This window comes from Vidua chalybeata, chromosome 15, assembly GCF_026979565.1.
Source record: "Vidua chalybeata isolate OUT-0048 chromosome 15, bVidCha1 merged haplotype, whole genome shotgun sequence".
Lineage (NCBI taxonomy): Eukaryota > Metazoa > Chordata > Aves > Passeriformes > Viduidae > Vidua > Vidua chalybeata.
This window is the reverse complement of record NC_071544.1, coordinates 16,878,395-16,899,937: the sequence shown is the minus strand read 5'-3', so window position 1 is coordinate 16,899,937 and position 21,543 is coordinate 16,878,395. Positions and strand designations below refer to the sequence as shown.

Genomic DNA, 21,543 nt, shown 5'->3' with positions numbered 1-21,543 from the left:
GTTCCCTTGGAGCTCGGCCCCGCTCCATCCCTCGGGACTCTGATTCTGACCAGCGTGAAGGATGAGGGGGAATGGCTTCAAACTGCCAGAGGATAGGGCTAGATTGGATATTGGGGAAGAGTTGTTCCCTGTGAGGATGCTGAGACCCTGGCACAGGGTGCCCCGAGAAACTGTGGCTGTCCCATCCCTGGAAGTGTCCAAGGCCAGAATGGATGAAGTTCGGAGCTGGACAGCGGGCACACAGCTCCGGCCCCCTGGGCTCGGACCTGCTCCCCGCAGGGCTCAGACCGGGACACAGCTCTGCTCACCCCTTAACACACAGCACGTTAAAGGGTGGTTACAGGGCAGGTTTCACCTCTAGTTCAGGAAAGGACTGGAAGAGACTGCGAGTGTTCCTTACCCGTGGTGAACAAACATGAACCAAAGCGCAAAGCCTCGGCCAAAGCTGCTGACAGCTACAGGCTACCCACGGGGAGCCAGCGTGAAGGATGAGGGGGAATGGCTTCAAACTGCCAGAGGATAGGGCTAGATTGGATATTGGGGAAGAGTTGTTCTCTGTGAGGATGCTGAGGCCCTGGCACAGGGTGCCCCGAGCAGCTGTGGCTGTCCCATCCCTGGAAGTGTCCAAGGCCGGAGTGGATGGAACCGATAGGGTCCTGGGATAGTGGAAGGTGTCCCTGCCCCTTGGAACGAGATGAGCTTTAAAGTCCCTTCCAACCCACACCAGTCTGGGATTCTCTGATGTGCTTCCAGGGTGCTGCTTGTCCCAGCAGCTGCTGCCACAGGGGTGCTGAGCTCAGCCCAGCCCCTTTCCCTTGGAGCAGGAGTAGCATTCCCACCCTGTTCCCTCAGCCACAGGACCGGGCAGGCCAGTGCCAGCATTTTTATTAAAAGCTGCTTACCTAGGTACTAACACAGGGCTGTGGAAGAGCGAGCTCCAGAGGTTAACTGTGGCAGTCCATAGTATGACAGGGTGACGATGGCTCCCTTGTTCCCAGCACAAAAGCTGGGGCCTTTCCATTCCTGTCCTTTGTTTCTGCCTGTGCTGAATGACCTTACCCCATTTCACTTTTCTGCTCCAATAGCCCTGCTGTTTTGTTTTTTTTGTTTTTTTTGTTTTTTTTTTTTTTTAATTTTTAGACTTCACTCCATTTTGATCACATGCCTCACCAACCTGTGTCTGAGTGCAGCAGCCGGAGTGTGAATGTACTGTTGGCCAGAAGACAGCCCCATCCCCGTCCCTTCTCCCCCCAAAACCAGCATGGGACCGGGGCAGGAAGCTGGCCTGCCTCCATCCCCAGCCCTTTGCAACACTTCTAAGCTGTTTAGCAAAGGTAAAAGGTGCCCACTGTTAATTTGCTTTCCAGTGCTGACACTTGAGCTTCCTTCATTCCAAGGGAAAGCAGCATGCCCTCACCCTTACTGCCTGGAGAACAAGAAGGAAATACTGGACAAAGGCACTTGGTTGAGGCACAGCAAGCTTGAGCCATGAGGAACCCTGAGATGAGACCCTGCAGAGCTGGGAGCTGTGAGCAGGGTGAACAACTGGCATCTCTGAAGTGGCTGGTCCTGAGCCGCTCCTGAATCCCAAAACTGAGGGGGCCAAAAACCCCCAACGAGTCCATGGTTGCTTTGGCAAATGTTAGCCTGGACACACGCTGATCCCCAAAACTGGAGCACCTGCTGGGCAGTGCCAACTGCCAGCGCCAGGCTCTCCCCTCCTTCCCTCTGCACCCAGAGTTTGTGTCGGACTCCTGGCTCCGGGGCAGGCTCCCCCAGAGCTGGGTTTCCCAGTAGTTTGTGACCCTGATCCACAAGGAACTCCCTTTCCCCACCCGCCTCCCCAGTCCCCTCCTGCCCCCTTCCCCTGGGTTATAGTGCTGGTGGTGCCGCACTGGTGGGGCTGGCAGAAGGTCTCTTCCACCACGCCTTCCCAGCACCCTCCCAGTGTCTCAGAGAAAGGGGGCTGGTAGCTCCTCTGTGATCCCCGCTGTGTGTTCAGGGCTTGGCAGGCTGAGTTAAGTCTGCTTCTTTTCCCATTCCTGCAGAGAAAGGAAGAAAGAAAAAAAGGGATGAGGAGACGTCACTGGAAAAGCAACACTTCAAGGCATCCCTCCCTGCTGGGGGCTTAAAACCCAGCATCTTCCAAGCATTTCCCTCTCCCACCCAGCCTTGCACTTCCATGATTTCATGGTCAAACAAGGGGCAAGGACTGAGATTTCCCGTGGGGCCAGGGAGGAGAGGGAGAGCTGAGCAGGACCTTGGCTTTCCGCAGCACGCTCCCCGTGTTGGCAGGGATGATGGAGGGGCTTCTCTTCCTCAGCTCTGCCGCACAATTCACAGGGACCAAGTGCTCAGGGGGGCTCCCGTTTGGCTTGTTTGTAGTTTCCTGTGGAAAAAGGGGAGCAAGAAAAGCTCAGGAAACTCAGGAAGCATTGACAACCAGCTTAAAAAAAAAAAAAAAAAAAAGCATGAACTGTAATGAGATAAAAGTTGAGGTGACCAAATTCAACTCACACACCTCTGTCCACAATGGGACAAAGCCACAGGGATGTCCCCTCTCCCCTGTGCTGCTCCCCACAATACCCCAACCACTGTTTCTTGCAGAAGCTGGAGCTGTGAGCGAGGAAAAAGGGATGCATACCCCATTCTCAGTCTTGCTGGTCACGGCCAGCCCCAGGGCCGGCCCTCCTGCCAGCGACTGCTTCAGCTGCTCCTTCACTTCGGTCAGCTTGAGCTCCAGATCCACCCGAGACTCCTCCTTCTGCCGGCAGCGCTCCTCCAGCACCGCCACCCGCTGCTCCAGCTCCTGCAGCCGCGGCCCTGCTTGCACAATCACCCAGAGCTCAGCGCTGGGAGAATCCACCCATCCTCCTGCGCGGGGACACTAGATGGGGCTGCCAGCCCGGCAGAGCGCTGCAGCCAGCGCAGCTCCCGGCCACGCTGTCCCTGCGGTGTCCCTGTGCTCCGTACCAGCCCGGCAGAGCGCTGCAGCCAGCGCAGCTCCCGGCCGCGCTGTCCCTGCGGCCAGCGCGGTGTCCCTGTGCTCTGTACCAGCCCGGCAGAGCGCTGCAGCCAGCGCAGCTCCCGGCCACGCTGTCCCCGCGGTGTCCCTGTGCTCTGTACCCGAGTGCCCGGCAGCGCTCGGATGGCCCCGACCTACCCGTGCTGCCCTTCATGGCTTCCCGCAGCTCCCGCTTCTCCTTCCGCAGCGACATCAGCTCGCTGCGGATCGATGCCTTCTCCTTCTCCAGCTTCTCCTTCTCCGTCAGGAATCGCCTGGCGTCCTCCTCGGCCCGGTTCTTGCCGTACCTGTACTGGTTGGCACCTGCAGGCACGGGGAGGGTCCGTGAAGGGCTGCACCGATGGCACCCGTGGTGCAGCTGAGCCCACCCACATCCCTCAGGGAACGGCCCCCTCCCGCACCGGCCAGGAGCCCTGGGGACGTTTGTGGCCCGGGGACTCACTGGACGCGTGTCTCTTCACTTTGACTTGCGGGTCCACCCGCCGCGACTTCTCGCTGCAGGACGAGGCGTGGCGCTTCACCTGAGCGGCCCCCGGCCGCCCCGGCTCCTCGTCTGCCTGCAGGCAGGAGAGAGAGCGAGCTGAGACACCTGCAGGGCCATCCCCCAGCCCGGCCACGGCTCCCTGGGCCACTGTGGTGGGAGAGGATGAGCCACGAAGCGGTGCTCACCTGAACCTTCTCGTAGGGGACATCATCGTACACCACCCGAGAGGAGTCCGCTCGGTGGTCCTGGGAGGAGCTGGCCCACCTGCAGAAGGAGGGGTGGGGTTTTCCTTTCCAGAACATCGTTGCCAGCCCCTCAGGGAACCCTTCCAGCTCAGAGGGATTCCTGCATCTCATAACCCTACCCTACCACACCCTCCCATCAGCACTGATGAAACCCTTTCAGCTTCCCATCCTGCCCTAGGGAATAAACCCTGGGGCTCTGACGGTCCCGAGACCACAGCCACAAACCACAGCCCAGCCTGTGCCCGTTCTAGGGACTCCACAGGACCAAGGATCACCGTGCCCAGCCCAGCACCCAGCCCCTGGCACAGCAGGAGCACGGCCTTACAGGTAGGAGTGTCTCACGGCCGTCACGATGTTGGCTATGGTCTCCACATCCACGTAGTCGTAGTGCAAGGCCTCTGGGGCTGTCTGGGAGCCTGTTTCCACCAAGAGGAGACCCAGCCAGCGGCCCAGGTCTTCAGAGCAGCTTGCCTGGAGGAGAGAGAAAAAGCTGGGGTGCACACCCAGCTCCCAGCCCCTCATCCTTGCTGCCTGCTGACGCAAATCCCTGCCGTGCGCAATCCCTCTCTGTGCACCAAATTCCTGTGCAGCTGCCCCAGCTCACCCAAAAGGTGCCCTGAGCTTTCCAGGGGGAGGGCAAAACAAGGCACTTCCTTGCGTGGGATGTTGCTCATCCCGAGGGCTGCTCCCCCAGCCTGACAACCCGGCGCTCAGAGCCCCGCCGCACCCCGCTCACCTCCAGCGCCGTCACCTCGTGCCCGTGGCGCAGGATGCGGAAGGCGAAGGGGTGCTTGGGGCCCAGCCCGGGGACCACCTCGCAGCCCCGCAGGACGATGGCGTTCACGTGCGTGCGCAGGTCCGTGCGGTCCTTGTGGAAGTACAGGGTGTTGCCCTTGAGGCGACACCAGCGCTCCTTCCAGCACTGGTTCACCAGCACGCTGAGGTAGCCTGGGGGTGGCAGGGGAGGGAAGGGCATCAGCAGCTGCTTGGCTGTGCCTCGGCAGGTGTTGCCCTGATCATTAAAAGCGTTTTCTTTTATAGTTCTTTTGAAAGTTTTACAGTTCTCATAAAACTTCTTCAACTTTCTGATCTATTTACGTATTTCTACTAGAGTTCTCACACACTCTTCATGTAAATAATAATTGCTTTACATTCTTCTTTATAAAAAGAGAGAATTGATGGACTGTTCGTTTGACCAGTGTAGTTAGAGAAGTGGTAATTCCATCCTCCAATCCACAGTCAACTCTAGAATTCCATAAATATCAGATGCTTGAATAAAATGCTTTTTTTTAACCCTTAAACTTACCAAGCGCTTGTGTACTTACTTGGTGTCCAATAAAAACAAGCAGGCTTTGACAAGACAGAGCTTACAGCATGGCTTCCTGTTCATCCAGCCCTTCTGTGCCTCAGTTTCCCCCCAGACAACCAGCTGGGCCCAGGGGAGCTGCCAGCTCGGTACCACAAAGTCCCCCCAAGCCCGTTTTTGGGCACATGGGTGACCCCTTGCCTACTCGTCACTGGAATTTGCAGAGCCAGGCCTGGGCAGTGTCACAGCCCCCGTGGTGAGCTTGTCCCCACCCCTGACCCCGCAGCCACGCTGGGGGAAGGATGTCACTGCCCACTGACCCCACTCCAATCCCAGCCCCATCTTTGCCCCCAGCCCGCACGAACCGCAGCAGGGGATGTCCTCCTCGGTGGAGGAGGTCTGGGTGTCCTCGGGGCACGGCTTCTTCTTGGAGAAGCTGATGATCCTGGTGATTTTCTTTCCCGCTGCCCGGCTCACCGAGCCCTTCAGGTCAGCCAGGCCGCTCTTTTTGCCTTTCCCTGGAAGGACAGGGTAGCTGTGTGACCCTGGTGCGTGTCCTGGCATCCCACCTGGCTGCAGAGGATGCTGCCCAGCCGGGGGCACACAGCTGGCCCTGGCTGGGCGGGCAGTGGGGACGGGGACTGTACCGTGCTCGCCGTGCTCTCTGCGGGCAGCTGGGGACCCGGTGTCACCCATGGCCACACTGTCCGAGTCTGAGGTGTGCTTCTCCTGGGACAGCCGCTGTGGGAGAGCAGAATCCCATCAGCACCACCCCCAGCCCTTCATCCCCCTGCACAGGGCTGGGATTTCCAGCTCCGGTTCCCCTTCCCAGCCCTACAGAGCTGCTGTGAGAATGGGAAGGGCTCCTTGTGCAGCGCCAGGAATTTTGGGGTCCTCCAGCCATGGGTTCCCCAGGTTTGCCCACAGCAGCCCCACACAGCCCCTGCATAGGACCCTCATAAATCATCACCTTGTCCAGCTCCATCTTGCACGGCATCACTGGGGAGGTGGGGGCTTCCATCCCGCCTGCTGCTGGACTGCTGGCTTCCTTTATCACCTGCACAGACAGCCCCAGCTGTCACTTCAAAATGACCCCAGGGCCAGCGCTGCCCTCCCTGGCTCAGCTCCTTCATTCCAGGGCCAGGCTGAACCATGGGGACAGGTCCTGGTCCCCACAGCTCAGGGCAGCAAACCCAGATTGGGACTGCTCGCACCTTGGCCCCTTCAAAACTTCAACCAGTTTTGTGGGTTTTGTCAGGGATTTTGGAAATCTTAGAAGGGAGAGACTTAGGTGCCAAGCCAGCATCAACCCTGCCAGCACAGGACACCTCGTGACCCCCCTGTTTTAAGGCGTGGCGTGTCCTGGGTGTGTAAAACAACCCCGTTCTCCCACATTTGGGGTGACAGCTGCGTCGGCGGTGTGCTCAGACGCTCCTTTCCCACCCGCTGCCCCTTCCCCGCAGCCCCCGCTTCCCGGCCCTGAACAAAGGCAGGAAAGGGCCCTGGGGAAGAGGAAGGGGAGAGCAAACATCCCCCAGCCCGGGCTATCAGCGCCAGAGCCGCCCAGGCCCTGGGAAGCGGCCGATAAGAGCCGGGAGCAAAGCCCCCTTCCCCTTCCAGCGGGGCAAGGCCGTTCCCAGGGCGGCCCCCTGCCCAGCTCGGGCAGGGAGGATGCCAAGGTGGGGTCTGTGGATGCCCCTGGCAGGAGCAGGGGTACCTTGAGCCACTCCTCAGCCTGCTCCTTGCTCTGCACTGCCAGCACCAGCGCCTCGGCCCCCGGCAGCGAGAACCGCAGCTCGTGCTTCTTGCGCCGCCCGTCCTTGGGGACGTAAATGACGTTGCAGGTGGTCAGGGGCACCTCCACGTGTGGCTGCCGGTCCTTGGAGCTTTTGTAGCACTGAGGGAAGCGGAGAGAACTGCTCAGGGCTCAGCCAAACCTGCCTGGCTGGCTGCTGTGCTGGGGGCTCCCACAGGTGGCACGGAGTCCCTCGCTGGTGGCACAGATGGAGGGGGCTCAGGCTGTGCAACAGCCTGAAGGTGCCCTCTCACTCCGTGGTGTCCCAAAAATAGGGCAGCCCTCTGTTTCTTTGCAAGGTAAGCGAGGGCAGCTGCTGCTTGGGTGGCAGCCTTGGGGCAGGGGCTTTGTTTGGATGGTGCTTTTGTTCCTTCCGCTTGGGCTCAGCCACCCTCCCGACCCCCCAGGAGGTGTCTGTGCCCCCAGGCCAGGCTCACCAGCAGTTTGCCATCCCGGATGATGGTGAGCTGCTTGGCCCACTGTCCGAAGCGCTTCTTGCGCAAGAGGAACGCGCAGATCCGGCAATCCTTCACCAGGTTCATGGAGGCCTCCTCCGAGGGCCACTGGTGTGTCAGCTGCTGGCCCTTGCCCTCCTCCTCCTCCTCCTCGTAGGACTCGTAAGAGCTGCTCATGGCATCCGAGTCATTGTCTGGAAGGAAGCGGGGGAGTCACCCTAAAAGGTGCCACACACCTTGCCAGGGTTCCCCATGCCCAGCAGGCTCCAGACAGAGCTGGGCTGGGCGCTGGGATAGGTGGATTCTGTGGCACCCTCTGGAAACCCTCAGCGTTTGGCAGCAGCCACCTCCACTTCCCTTGGAATCCCAGCAGGATGCTCGTGGGCCGAGCCCCAGGTGCATCTATCCAGAGCCCTGGGCTGCTCGATTTCTTTGCAAGGCTCACACTTTGAAATCCTGCTTCTCCAGCCTCGACCCCAGCAGCCCCCAGCCCATTGCTCAAGCCCCACCTCGGGCTGGACCTTGCCAAAGCTCTCCCCTCCCTGTCGAGGACACCCAGATACCTACAGGAACTTTTCTGCTCCCCGTTTATCCTGGTGACGGGGTAGCTGCTGTCTGCATCCTCGTAATAGCCGTCCTCGATGGAGTTGGGGGGGCTGGAGCTGTCTGCAGGGGAAGCAGAGCGGGCTGGGGCTGGTACACTCGGTTTTCCCTCATGGATGCTCAGTGGGGCACAGCCAAGCACGCTCTGCAGGGCATCCCAGCATTGTTCCTCCCATGGCTCTCATGTCTCCCCATCACCTCATCCCCAGTCTGGCTGGAGCAAACAACTCCTTGCAATACCAAGGAGCGGGACAGGAGCGCTGCTGGTGGGAGCAGTGACAATTCCATCCCCAGGATGAGCCACTGAGAGCTGCCTGGTTTGTCAGGCAGGTGAGGGATGCAGCGGGCGGCTCGTGGGGCTCCCCCCACCCTCCTGCTGGCCTGGCTGGAGCAGGACTCACTGCGGGAGGTGATGTACTCGGGGGCCTTGCCAGGGCCCAGGGGCAGCGCTTCCTCGTAGTAATCCTCAGGAGGGGGAGTGGTGGGCAGAGGAGGAGCAGGATCCACAGGAACCTGGAGCAGAAACAGAAACACCTCCAGCATGAGGCAGGCAGCAGCAGGGGCAGGAGCCCCAGCAGGGCACAGGAAGGGTCCCACCCTGGCCACTGTCACCTCCCCACGCAGACCTGGCTCGGGGACAGCCAGGCACTTACAGGTTTGGCTGTCTGGCTCCCTGCCAGCTCCAAGCCAACGGCGTCGCTGGTGTCCCCCTCCTCCTCCTGCATGTCCTGCAGGTCCCGCAGGTCACAGTCTGCACGGGGTAGGCAGAGGGTGAGGGGAGCAGGAAAGCAGGGCTGGACATCCCAGCTGTGCCCTGCAGGGATCTCCCTCCATGGCCCTTCCCTGGGAAGGTGCTGGGAGATGGGAATCACTGCTAAACACAGCTGGAGCATGGCCAGCCCCCAAACAGCTCCAAGGGAGCAGGAACAAGCACCCAGAGCGATGATGCCCACTCTGGACACAAGGATGTCACTGTCACCCTTCCTCCAAAGGACCCCAGGACCAGCATGCACCCAGCATGACCCCCAGGGCACCCCTCCAGCTCAGCCACACGTACCAAACTCCTCAAAGAGGGACTCCACGAAGCTGGTGCCATTGCCCAGGGACGCTGTGTTGACGTACATGTAGTCCACATCCTTCCCTGGAATTGAGGGGGATGCTCTGAGCCTGGGGCAGGCACTGGCACCCCTCGTCCCCACAATCCCGGGGACACAGAGCAGGCACCGGGGATGGAGGAACCCCCAGGGATGCTGCAGCTCCCCCAGGAGAGCAGGAATGGGGGGCTCTGTGAAGCCCCAGGTGCACAGTGCCGGCCTTCCCGCGGAAACCCCTGCGCTCAGCACAAACCCAGGCAGGAAGAGCTCTGGAAGCAGCGTTTCCGCAGGGAGCAGCCCTCCTGGGCCCGGGGCACGGCTGACGCCAGCCCTGCTCCCGGCCAGGGAGGAGCTCAGAAGGGAAAGCAGGGAGCAAAGTGCCCTGAGGGGGCTGAGCAGGTGCTGGGCTCATCCCTGCCCTGCAGAAGCTTTTCCCTGCACTGCTGGGGACACCCACTGCCTTTGGGAACAGCCCCTGGCCACCACAGACCTGCAGGTGGCTGCAGCTTCTGCAGGATGGTGGAGACAGCCAGCTTCTTCTCCTGCGTGGTGGCACTCAGGTACTCGTGGTCCAGCAGCTTGAGCAGAACGCTGAGCTCTGGCAGGAGCTGGTCCAGCACTGAGGGGAGCAGGAAAAATCCCGTCAGCCAGGGGGGGTCGGGATGCTGGGGTCAAGACAAGGCAAAATGGGCCGGAACTCCAGCAAACTTGGAGCTCTGGATGGCGCAGAAAGAAAGAGCTGCAGCTCCTCCCAGCGCAGGATCCCTCCTCTTGGCAGCCACCACACATCCTCACAGCACAGCTGGGGTGGCACACAGCTGGCTTTGGGTCTCCAGCGACAGAAACAGAGGCCAAGAGTCACCACCGAGGCAGCTTGGATGTGCTGACTAATGGGGATGGCTCCAAGGAGGGGACAGCGTGTGCCCCAGAGCGTGGGGACACCCTGGCAGGGCTGTAGCTGTCCCCACACTGCTCCTTGGCACAGCAAAGCTGGGCAGCAGCAAGGGGCTGGCACAGGGCATTTCCCAGAGGAAGGGAAGGATGCTGAGGCACTGATGGGATCCTCCTTCCTCATGTAAGGAGCGTGGAGCCAAAAGCAGCACAATAAAACCAACTGGTGTTTCAAAGGGTGAAGGGGAGCCCAGCGGGAGGGGGATGACGGGGAGCAGTGCCAGCCAAGACGAGCCCCTGGGCACAGAGACAACGTGCCAGCCCCAGTGGCCACCGACCCAGGACACGGGGCAGGATGTGGCTCGCGAGGCTCTTCCTGCCTCCCTGCACTCTACCTCCACAGACCTCCTGCTTCCTCCTCCCTCCCCAATGCCAAGCTGAAGAGCAGCCTCGGCCCTTCTGGCCACAGCACCGGGCAGTGCCCGTCTCCCACGGGCAGGCCAAGCCAGGAGAGGCAGCCCCAGGCAGCAGGAGAGGCCTCAGTACTGCTCCAGGAGGAGCAGACAAGCACCCCTCAGGCCTTGGGGAAGGAGAAGGCAGCCACAGGGAATGGGATTCCTGCTCCTTGAGCTGGAATGACATCCCACAGCCAACAGGCAGCCACGGGACAGGTCCTGCCCACGCTCAGCTCGCTGGCCCCTGCTCCCATGGTGGGGACCTGCTCTGCCTCGTGGCTGGGGTAAGCACCCAGCCCCCAGGGCCCCTCTGCAGAGGCAGGGAGGGAGGGAAGAGAGGAAAACCCTCCCTGGGATGTTGCAGAGTGCTGCACAGGCGGGACAGGATCAGGCTCCTGCTGGTGATCTCCAGGAAGGTGAGACATCCTCCCTGCAGGGCTTGGCAGGGCACGGGACTGCAAGGAAGCAGCTGGGACAAAAAGCCTGATTTCCCCTGTCCAGCCAGCACCTGCAAACATCTCCGGAGTCACTCACCCTCCTGCTGCCCCAGCTCAGCCATCAGCTCCCACAAGGGGGAGGGGGACTGTGAAGGCTCCTCCCTGCACTGGCTTTCCACAGCTCCCCAAACCCCAGGCTGTGGTGTCAACAGCATCCCCCCAGTCCCAGAACACCCCAAACCCCAGGCTGTGGTGTCAACAGCATCCCCCCAGTCCCAGAACACCCCAAACCCCAGGCCATGGTGTCAGCAGCATCCCCCCACTCCCAGAACACCCCAAACCCCAGGCCATGGGGCCAGCAGCATCCCCCCACTCCCAGAACACCCCAAACCCCAGGCCATGGGGCCAGCAGCATCCCCCCACTCCCAGAACACCCCAAACCCCAGGCCATGGGGCCAGCAGCATCCCCATCCCCTGCCACGTGTAGGACACGTCCCATCACAGGCACCAGCTCGGTGTCAGGGCTCTGGGCCAGCCAGGGGCCAAAGGACAGCCTGGTTTCTGTTAACAGTGCCACAGCAGGCAGGGAGGGGGCAGAGGGACCCCGCTGGGCAGCAGAGCCAAGGTGCCTGATAAGCCAGGGCTGCTGGCAGGGGCTGAGCTCAGAGCAATGCCCCGAGCCGGGCACACTCAGCACGGACAGAGAGCTCTGAAGGCGCCTTTGTTTCCCCCCAGCTGAGCTGTCCCCTCCATCTCCCTTGTTAAACATCCTCCAAAATACAAGGGGGGAGGGAGGGGGCAGTCAAAGAGGCCTGTGATCCCAGGAGGGCACGCTGAGCAGAGCCCGGGGGAGCGCAGGGAGGCAAGGAATTCATTTCCTACGCTCGTTAGGCTTCCAGCCTGAAGGAAATTAATGGGGGGGGGGGCTGCAGGAAGTGAGGGGAGATTGCTCCAGGGGGGCAGCAGGGGATGGTGGCACACCCAAGGTCACCTGGCAGGCAAGGACCAGCACAGACAAGAGCTGGTGGGAGTGAGCACAGAGCTGGCCCAGGGGACAGGGACATCTCCTGTGCTGGGGTGGGCACTGGTGTCAGTGCCCCTGGGGGCTCTGAGCCCGGGGACAGCGGCAGCAGGACAGCAAAGGGCTCCTGGGGAGGAGGGGTGGGGTGTCACAGTGACCACAGGTGACACACGGACGCCGTGTCCCCTGCTCTGGGACACCTCCAGGTGGTGCTGGCAAATGGCTCCCACCTGCTGCTTTCTGCTGGGGCTTCTCCTGCGCCCGAAATCTGTGGGATCACCGCGGTGCCCTGCGTTCAGGCTTTGAACAGACACCCCAGGACACACAGGGACACCAGAAACGCCCTCCTCTCCACGTCTGCAGCCTGCCCGAGGCAGGACGGGAGATGTCCAGGAGCCTGGGAAGGCCAGGAGCCGTGGCAGCAGATGGCTTTAGCATTAACCATCAGGCCTGGAGGGGCTGGGGGGACCCAGGGTGGCTCTGCTGGGACAGGGTGACCCAGGGGACAGCAGCAGGACCCTGCTGCCATGCAGGACACCGGGGCAGTGCTGCCAAATCCTGCCCTGGCAGCAGCACCAAGCAGCAAAGGAGCTGCATCCCCTCCAGCCCCCCTCTCCACCCTACACCAGGCCAGCTCTATTTTTAGACCCCACAAGTGCTCCCCTGCTCAGGGACCCTTTTCCCAGCACAGAGATAAGGGCTGGACACAGCCTGCAGCTGCAGAGCCTCCCTGCCCCTCTCCCCGGCTCTGCTCCAGCACAGCAGCAAAAATCGGGTCCTGCTCCAGTGACCTGCAGAGAGGAGGAAGAGGAGGAGGAGGAAGAGTCTCTGGCCAAGCCAAAGCAGGAGTTTCCTGCTGTAGAGACCGGGCTTTTGCAAGGGGAGAGATAAGACAACCCCATGGAGTTCTCACTCCAAGAAAAGCCCAGCCTGCAGCTTGAGAGAGCCCCGGGGAGGGGAGATGCTGAATCACAGCTCTGAAATGCAGTGGGAGGTGCACAGGGAGCCCCATCCTGTGGCCACAGCTCTCCTGCCTCCGGCCACGCTTCCTCCTGCGCCAGGTGATGCCTGGGCCCGAGGGGGGCCGGGGGAAATCGGATGCTGGGAGTAACAGCCATTGTTTGTAGCTAAAATAAAACCCAAGCACAAATAAATCCTTCCTGTTGGCACGGGCAGGGCCCTTGGCCGCTCTGCCTGCAGGCACAGGGCTCCTCACAGCTGCCACCCGCAGCAAACAAACCTTGAGAGCTCCTGGGATGCCCCAAATAGGTGGGGACAGCAGCCAGGGACACCCCAGCCCCTGGGGGAGCTCTGCAGGGAGGTGCCCGTGGGACAAACAGATCCGGAGCTGTCCTCTGCAGCACACAAACCGTGCTCACCTGTCCACAGGTCGATGTGGAGCCACCTGCAGAGCTGGGACATGTCCCCACGCCCTGCTGGGTGCCCCAGAACGGGCATCACCAGAGGGGTGAGATGCTGGCAGCCCCCTCCTGCTGCTCTCTGAGGAAGCCCACGGCCTCCTGGGCACTTTGCTGAGCTCCCAGGGCAGTTCCTGTTCCCATTCCCATTCCCAAGGAGGTTTCTCCCCGCCGGGGGGGGGGAGGAAGTGCCTCGGTGGGGGTGGCCTGGCGCTCCCAGAATTGTTCCTTTGTGCAGGGGCCAGCAGGACAGAGCTGCCTGCGCCCTGCCCGCGGCCGCTGCTGTGGCACTGCCCTGCCAAGCGGGCAGGAGAGGGGCAGCACTGGCCCCCGGAGGTGGCAGGAGCCAGCCAGGCTCTGCTCCCATCACTCAGCACCCTCTGGGTGCGGGGAAAACTGGGATGGGCTGGCAGGGCCAGGAACAGCAGCCTGGAAAACACCTCATCCTCCTCCTCCTCCTCGTCCTGCTCCAGGCCGGGGGGGTTTCAGGGAAAATCCAACCATCAATGATCACACTCGAGCCCTGGCAACATCCCCTAACAGTGGAAGATTTGCTGAGGGGCCACTCGGTGCACATGAATCATCTCCTCCCTGCAAACAAGGGCCCCTTGAGTGGGGCGGATGGGGGGGAGCCTCCGACTCTGCATCCAACAATTCCAGCAGGACCGAGCACTCGGGGCTGGCTCCTGCCTGCCTGGCACCCTGCCACCCTCCCTGGCCCCCCAGCTGCCCCTCACTGGGGTAACCCCGTGATCCTGCTCCCAGTTTGGGTGCTGCAGCATCCCGGGGGGTTGGGGAGCACAAGGCAAGCTCAAATCTCACCTCTCAGCACTTCCACCACGCAGGCAGAGCAGCCACGCACAGCCCCTGGGGCCCTCAGCAGCGTGGCCTTGCAGTAATTGATACCCTTAGCTGACAGCCTCGGAAAACCAACCCTGGGAGATGAAGGTGGAACCTGATTGCTTGAGGGGGCTCAAGGGCCCCGCTTCTGCCCCCCCAGAGCAGCGGCTGCTCCCCTTACACAAGGGCTTGGAGGGCTCCTCCACCCTGCTCCAGCCCGGGACAGGGGCAGATGAGCCACCAGAAGGGTTAAAAAGCACAAGGGGTGCGTGGCTGTGCCACCAGAAGGGTTAAAAAGCACAAAGGGTGCCTGGCTGTGCCACCAGAAGGGTTAAAAAGCACAAAGGGTTAAAAAGCACAAGGGGTGCGTGGCTGTGCCACCAGAAGGGTTAAAAAGCACAAAGGGTGCCTGGCTGTGCCTGCTGAGCCCTCTCCATCAGTGCCCCATCTGCTGCAGACACCCAGCGCTGGCAGCAGCTCTGGGGATCCTCTCCCAGCTCGGCTCCAGTGGCACCAGTTCACTCCAGCAGTGGCACCAGTTCACTCCAGCAGTGGCACCAGTTCACTCCAGCCGTGGCACCAGTTCACTCCAGCAGTGGCACCAGTTCACTCCAGCCATGGCACAGAGGGGCCCGGGCCTGTCCCAGTGCCTCTGGCAGCACAGGCTCCTCTGCCCGGGATCAGCAGCCCTGCACAGAGCCTTATCCCAGCACAGACCAGTCAAGCCCAGCCCAGAGCTGCTCCCCCAACCCCCTGGCCCTCTGCACAGAGCAGTTCTGAGCCCTCTGCACCTCCCAAAAAGGGGAGAAGACAAAAGGGAGCTGTGGGACACCCCTGGAGCCACAGCTCTGCGCTGCAGGAGGGAACTGGACACAAGCAGGAGTCCGAACAGCCCCCTGTGAGCACGCTCCTTCCCGGAGGAGAGAGCTCCTCACATCCTCCTGCCGCTCCTGAACGAGGGAATAGAGGGAATAGAGGGAAGTGTAATTACAGGCTGATGGAGCAGCGCAGAGGGCAAAGATTATCACCTGCATTCGTGTCCCTGGCAGCTCACACACTGCAGGAACCATCACTCACTCCGCGGGGGGGCAGAGGAGCCTCTTCCCAGTGTAATCAGATTAAATGGGAAGGAGGATGAACCGGGATCCCACCCAGGCCGGTGCCAGCAGCACAGCCCAAGGGAGTGGTGCTGGCTGAGGCTCACCCCCAGGCTGGGTCCGGCCTCTCCTGGTGCTGCCACACCCAGAGCAGGGTGGGCTGTGTGGGTGGGAAATGCCCCCCTCTCAATCCCAGCCCCTCACTTTGGCACCCTTGGGCAGCGCCTCCCCAGCACAGCCACGGGGCATCCGAGGGGCAGAGGCTCCCTGCAGGGACATCGCTGCTGGGACAGCCCCTTCCTCACCGCAGCTTCACAGGTAATTATTAACCGGCTGATTAAATCACCAACAAGCACCTCCTTGTGACCCAGGCCGCCAATGACCCCCCCAGTGCCCCGTGCTGTGGGGCAGGACCCCTTCTCCAGGGGCTGTCCCCCCCTTTTCTCTGCCTCCTGGAGAAGTTTGTGGCTGTTTGCTTTAGCTCACCCAAAGCAAACTTCATCCCCCCTGGCCTGGCGGCTGCAGCCACCCCCACCCCAGAGGAGCAGGGGGTGGTTTCTGGGTCGCCCCTCTCACAACTGAGCACAGCGAGATGTTGAGCAAATAAAACCAGCCGGGTGTGAGATCTGAGTGACCCTGCTGTGTCCCCAGAGAGGCCACGGGCAGGCTCCAAACTCTGCTCCCAACCCCCAGCTACGAGGGGTCTCCAGCCCCAGCTCAACACGATCAGCTCTGGAAAATCACAGGCAGCAGGTTTAGTACTCCTAGACTAGATCTTAAAGCTCAGTGCCAGGCCCAGATTACGTTTCAGGACTCGGTGCCAGGCTCAGCAAGCTCATGGCAGGATGCTCCAGCCTGGGAGCTGGGCTTGGAGGCTGCTGGCTGGAAAACACATTTAAATAATGAATGAAAAGGAGAGGTTTGAGATGCCCTTTAAAGGAATAGTCAGGCAGGGGCGAGACCTGCTGAGTAATGTATAAAAAACAAACTTCAGGCAGAGGAGAGATGTTAGGATTACTCAGGACCCAGAATAAACTGTGTTTCCTCCAACCAAAATTTTGGTGTCGGCCTTTTCCAAACAAACTCCAGCAACAGGTTGGCCGGGGCTCCTCTCCAGAACTGGGAGAGGCCCTGGGATGGTGCCCCAAGCCTTTGCCCACCCTCCGTGGTGGGCAGAGCAGTGGGAAGCCTCCCTGGGTCACACCTTCCTGCCTCTGGGGACCTGGAGCTGTCACCTCTCTGCAGCCCTTGGTCTCCTCCAAACCTCAGCCTCCAGGAGAGCTGAAATTCCAGCTAATTGCAGGAATTCCAGCTAACTGCAGGAATTCTAGTGGGAAACCCCAATTCCCACCAGTCCACACCACCACCCAAGGCTGGATCCAGCCCGCACATCCCCAGAATCTCCTCTGGTGGGGGTGGAAAGCTCTCTGCACCCCAAGAGACACTTCTCCACGTCCTGTACATCCCCATTCCCCAAAGCCAAGCTCCAAAATGCTTTGGATGCAATTCCCAACCTGCAGGAGCGAGACGTGGGGAGGCCACCAGAGCTGGCACATCTTCTTGGGAGGAAAGGTCACCCAGGGAGTTTGTGACAGGCTCCTGAGCAGGAGAGGAGGATCCAAACCCTCACCTAGCAGGGGATGGGCGGGGATTTGCAGGATCAGCTCTCCCAAATCCCACTGCTCTTTCCCAAATGCCTCCAACAGCAGGATGTGGATCCTTCCTTACAGAGCTGATGGGAGGAGAACCCACAGATGCCAGTGGGGGAAATGTCCCTGTGGCCCTGGGGCAGGGAGATGTGCCCAGAACCCAGACCTTGGCATCCCTGCCCTGACCCCGACAATGCCCAGGAGTCCAGAGCTGCGCTGGACACGAGTCCCCCTGCCCGCTGCGGGGGTTGGGACCCTCCCAGTGGCCACCTCAGCCGTGTCCCCAGGTCCCCAGGCCGGGGCACAGCACAGGGTGTCCGTGTGTGGGGGCTGGGGCCGCGCTGCCCCGCAGGACCCTCGGCGAGCAGGATGAGCGTTATTTTCTCAGCCCTTCCCTTTCCTTCCCTTGCCAAGCTCCGCCGGGAGCATCAGGTGCAGCGCCGAGGCCACCATCCGACAGCATTTCCTACCCGTTTAACCCCTGCAGGGCAGGGCTGCAGGGGCAGGAAAACCGGGATGTCCCAGCGGGAAAAGTGACAAGGTGTGACCCGACTGCTCTGGCGGCTCCACCAGTGCTGGGACTGGTTCACCTGCTTTTAACTCCGGGACACCAAAACCAGCTCTCAAACCTGTTGCTACGTAAGTTCTAGTCCTTGTTCTGCCCTTCACAACTGCGGTGTCCCAAAATTTTGGTCCACTTAAAATGAGCAGCTGTTCCTCCATCACAAACCTGGGTGGGTTTAATGTTCAAAAAAAAAAAAAAAAAAAAAACAAACAAAAAAAACCCGGAGAAAGCCAAAGCCATTCTTCAAAGCGCTCCTTACACATCTCCTGCTAATTGCCTGCAATCAGAGCATACCAGCGTCTCCCCGAGCTCCCTCTTATCACTTCCAGGATCAAATGCACACGAAAACCACTTCAAAAAAAAAAAAAAAAATTATTTTGAGCATGGAAACCCCTTGCAGCAAAGCTGTTTTTGTTCCAAACGGTTACGAAATGTCAGTGTTTTCCCTCGCCTGCCAAAGAGCCGGCTTTGATGCCACGGGAGGCTTTATCAGGAGCAGGAAAGGAGCTGCAGCAGCCGTGCTGCGGGGGGAGGCTCTGAGAGGTTATTTTATCCTTCGCCACTGCAGATTGTCAGCCCAGAATCCACCCAGGGCCCTGAGCTCCCCAAATGCCGCTGCTCTCGGCACCTCGGGGTGATGACAGGCGGCTGCTGCCTGCCAGGGTGCCCTCCCTGCTCTGTCACCTCCTGGGTGCCCTGGCTGGGGTGCCAGCCCCTTGTTTGTGCAGGGCTGGCAGTGAAAGCTTTCCAGCCCCATTGTCGTGTCGCTGGCCTGGGACGGTGACATTTAATCGGTATTTTACAGGACAGAGAGTTGTGTCATTAATTTGAAGGTTCCTCATATGCAGGAGGAGATGTGCTCCTCAGGAGGGAGCGTGAGCTGTGCCAGGCTAGATAATAGGGAAGGGCTGAGGGGTTAGGACACAAGTCTGGGAAGCCAGAAACCACTTCAAGCCTCCACTCTGCTCCACTCTTATCTCCTGTCCCCAGCAAGCGATTTGGCCACTGAACAACAGGCAGAGCTTGGGTCGAACCCTGTGTTCTCCTCTGAAAAGGCTTCCCACTGCTTGGGATGAGACAGCTCCTTCAAAACCTTAAACAAAGTTTTCCTGGGCAGGGATAGGAACCTCCCGCAGGCCCGTGGGAGCTCAGGCACCGCTCCACAGCACAGGGCAGCCTCGCAGCTCAGCACGTTTGCACAGGAAAAGAGCATTTCCAGGTCAAGAGTGGGAAAGAGGCAGGTTTTCCAGGCAGTGCAGGCAGACAGGACAGTCCCCAGGGCTCCTGACTGGGGGACACTATCCCACAATGTCCTCTCCAGCAGGCCCTCCAGAGCTGCCAGGAGGCTTCACACGGATCCAGGCTTTCCCTGCTACGGCCAGCGCTGCACACAGCGGGAGATTGGAAAATCCAGAGGGGCAAACAACTCCAGCGCTTCATCAGCAGCAGCATCCCGCCTCCCACCCTGTTCTACCCGGCCCAGGGGGGCTCAGCCCCTTCCCCACCACCCCCGGGCTAGGAACAGGCGGTGGTTGAGTTTCCAGCGGAAGGAATGGCTGCAATGCGGAGGAGAGCTCGGCACTTGCCCGGCGCTAACAGCTGGCCCGGGCTGTGCTCCTCAGCACCCAGAGCCCTTCCTTCCACCGGCAGGATTCCTGCTGCCAGCCGGGCAGGAATGATCCCGGCTCCCTCCCACCCGTCCTGCGGCCTCCCCATTCCTGTGGGCGAGCTGGAGCCAAGTTTATCCCCGACACATCTCCGCCGGCTTGGCTGGATTTAGAACCCAGATAAGTTTGGGGCAGGACCTAAATTCTGGTGGCTCAAAAGGTCAGGGAAGAGACACTAATAAGGGTGGAGAAGCCATGTGTGAGCACAGGCGCGTTTGAGCAAGGGATCACCTCCCAAATCACACTTTGGGAGCTGGGTTCTCCATCAGCACAACCTGAAACAACTCTGCCAACAGCACCGATCCCCCCAGTCAGCCACTGGTACAGAGCTGGGCCACACACTCAGCCTGCTGGGCAACGAAAAAACCTGGCAGATGATAAAATCGCGATACAGCAGGGCCTGAGCAGAGCTCCAGGTGAAGGAAGGGGCTGCCAGAGAGCAGCCAGAGACTGGGAACGGGCACAGAGCTCTTGCCTAACGCCAGACCCCCCCTTTCACTGGGGAAGGGAACCTTCCCTCCACGAGCCACAGCCCCCAGAGGGATCCAGCAGCTCTGGCTGATGAGCAGGAGGGGCTGGGGGAGGTTTCCATTAGCAAAGCCATCCAGGTGCCAACAGCAATTCATCACAAGCACTCAAAACAAAGCAGGCAGGCGCTGCTGTCGCTGGCACCAGCGAGGGGGATAAAACAGCTCTTCCCTGGCAGGGTCAACCTGTGGAGAGGCCAAACCATGCCCAGACACGGCTCCCCCAGCTGGGCATCCCCTCCTTCCCTGCCATGAGGTCCTAGGTTGGGTTTTTGGGGTGGGCTGAGCTGCAAACAGGGAATTTCCCATCAGCTCACACAGCAGAATGGGGACGCCGAGACCCTCTGCCCCCCTGTCCCCAGCAGTGGTGTCCTCTGGAGGACAGCTCTGGCATCAAGTGTCACTTGACAACACTCCCCCTCCTTCGGAGCGGGCAAAGCCACCCTGGCTGGACACAGCCACGGGGACGGCTGTCCCTGTCACCGTCCCTGTCACCGTCCCTGTCCCCTCCCGGGCTGCGGGCCACTGACACCGCGCCTGTGTTTGCAGCGGTCCCAAACTCCTCAGAGCTCTTTCCACTGCGGAAACGCCACCCCATCCTTTTACATCGGCAAGGGGAACTCTCGACCCCTGGGTCTTTGTGGTGCTGAGCCGGGGCTGCAGACACAGCGCTCCTGAGCCAGCACTCCTGCGACTTCAGCGCGGTCCAGCCCCGGCAGCAGAGACGCCCCTGGCCACTCTCTTATCGTTTTTGGCCATTGTTTCTGTAGCACCTCCAAGGACAGGTCAAGGGCCAGGACCCCCCTGCTCCATCGTGTCACCACCTGCTCCTCCCGTGCAGCCCCCGGCTGCAATCAGCTGCAGCAGCAGCAAGGAGAAATCCCCCTGCAAACCTCCCTGTGCTCCCTCCAGGGACCTGGCAGCCCCAGCAGAAAGCCAGGACCTTCTCTGCAGAGCTGGCCCAAAGCCCTGGCAGGTTTCTACAGATCCCAGATCAAAGCCCAGGAGCTCCGTGAGCCCGGTGCCACAGGCTGCAGGCAGCAATCACACACGTGTGGGAAGGAGCTGCTCCCCAGCAGGGTGGGGACCGGGCCCTCCGCGGCTTTGGGAGACTCCCCGGCAGGGAAACCCTCTGAACCCCATCAGCCCCATCGGGGAACGCCACCTCCCTTCCCACGACCACAATTTCCCCTAACAAGTGCTTACACCCCACAGCCTCCCCTGCAGGCTCCTGGTGTTTTACCCATCCTACCAGCGAAGAGAAACTGGTTCCAGTCCGTGCCCCAGCCGGCCCTGCTGGAGGACTGGTGGGGAGCAGGGTCCCACATGGAGCCGGGGGGGATGCACCCGCTCGCTTGGGACGGGATGCGCGACCCGCGATTCCCTTCGCCTGGCAAGGAGCGCTGTGCTCCGGGGAGGGGATGCGCGCCCCGTGCCGTGCCGTGCCGTGCCGTGCCGTGCCCTTACCGCTGAGCCGGTCCATGGTCCGGAGCCGCGGCAGCCGCGGCCGCCCCGGGAGCTGCGGGCGGGCGAATGTCGCGGGCAGCGGCCGCCCGGCGGGGCCGGCTCTCGCTCGGGGCGGCCAATCCCTTCATCCGCCCCTCCCTCCCTCGCTCGGAGCACGGCAGCGCCGAGCACCGGCCCGGCCCGGCACGGCACGGCACCGGGGACAGCCCGCGGGGACAGCCCTGAGCTGGGGTCCCCTGGCAGCCTGCATGCCCAGCGGCACGCAGAGACCCCCCTGCGAAGGGTGGGGGGGTCTTGAGTGGGCCACCGCCACCTGCCCGGGTTGGGCAACTTCGGTTTAGGGGGAAAACCCCGAATTCGCACAGCCCGTAGCGAGGACAGCTCCTCCCGAGCCCCCACTCCTCGTTTCCCCCTCCCCAAAATCCCCTCCCTGCCTGCTCCCTCCTGTGCCCAGCGTGTCCCTGGCCATGCCGCTGTCGTTGTCCCAGCCCAGCACGGAATT

The 21,543-nt window shown here is 61.2% G+C and overlaps 1 protein-coding gene across 1 annotated transcript; it reads right to left on the bottom strand.

Moving 5' to 3' along the window:
- Positions 1 to 868: 868 nt before the first annotated feature.
- Positions 869 to 21,092, bottom strand: AFAP1L1 (actin filament associated protein 1 like 1). The gene is made up of 19 exons (XM_053956923.1): positions 21,042 to 21,092; positions 9,498 to 9,626; positions 8,971 to 9,054; positions 8,567 to 8,664; positions 8,315 to 8,426; positions 7,878 to 7,976; positions 7,293 to 7,504; positions 6,778 to 6,957; positions 6,031 to 6,117; positions 5,708 to 5,801; positions 5,426 to 5,578; positions 4,491 to 4,702; positions 4,080 to 4,225; positions 3,695 to 3,773; positions 3,468 to 3,582; positions 3,164 to 3,328; positions 2,645 to 2,823; positions 2,261 to 2,389; positions 869 to 2,042 (listed from the first exon to the last, which is right to left on the bottom strand). The coding sequence occupies exons 1-19, from the start codon at positions 21,055 to 21,057 to the stop codon at positions 2,019 to 2,021; spliced, it is 2,313 nt and encodes a 770-aa protein (XP_053812898.1). The 5' UTR covers positions 21,058 to 21,092; the 3' UTR covers positions 869 to 2,018.
- Between the last annotated feature and the right edge of the window lie 451 nt (positions 21,093 to 21,543).

Coding starts and splice junctions, on each gene's coding strand:
- AFAP1L1 (XM_053956923.1), bottom strand. Junction 9,055..9,497: donor GAAGCTGCAGCCACCTGCAG/GTCTGTGGTGGC, acceptor CCTCAATTCCAG/GGAAGGATGTGGACTACATG. Junction 2,043..2,260: donor GCGTGCTGCGGAAAGCCAAG/GTCCTGCTCAGC, acceptor CTTTCTCTGCAG/GAATGGGAAAAGAAGCAGAC.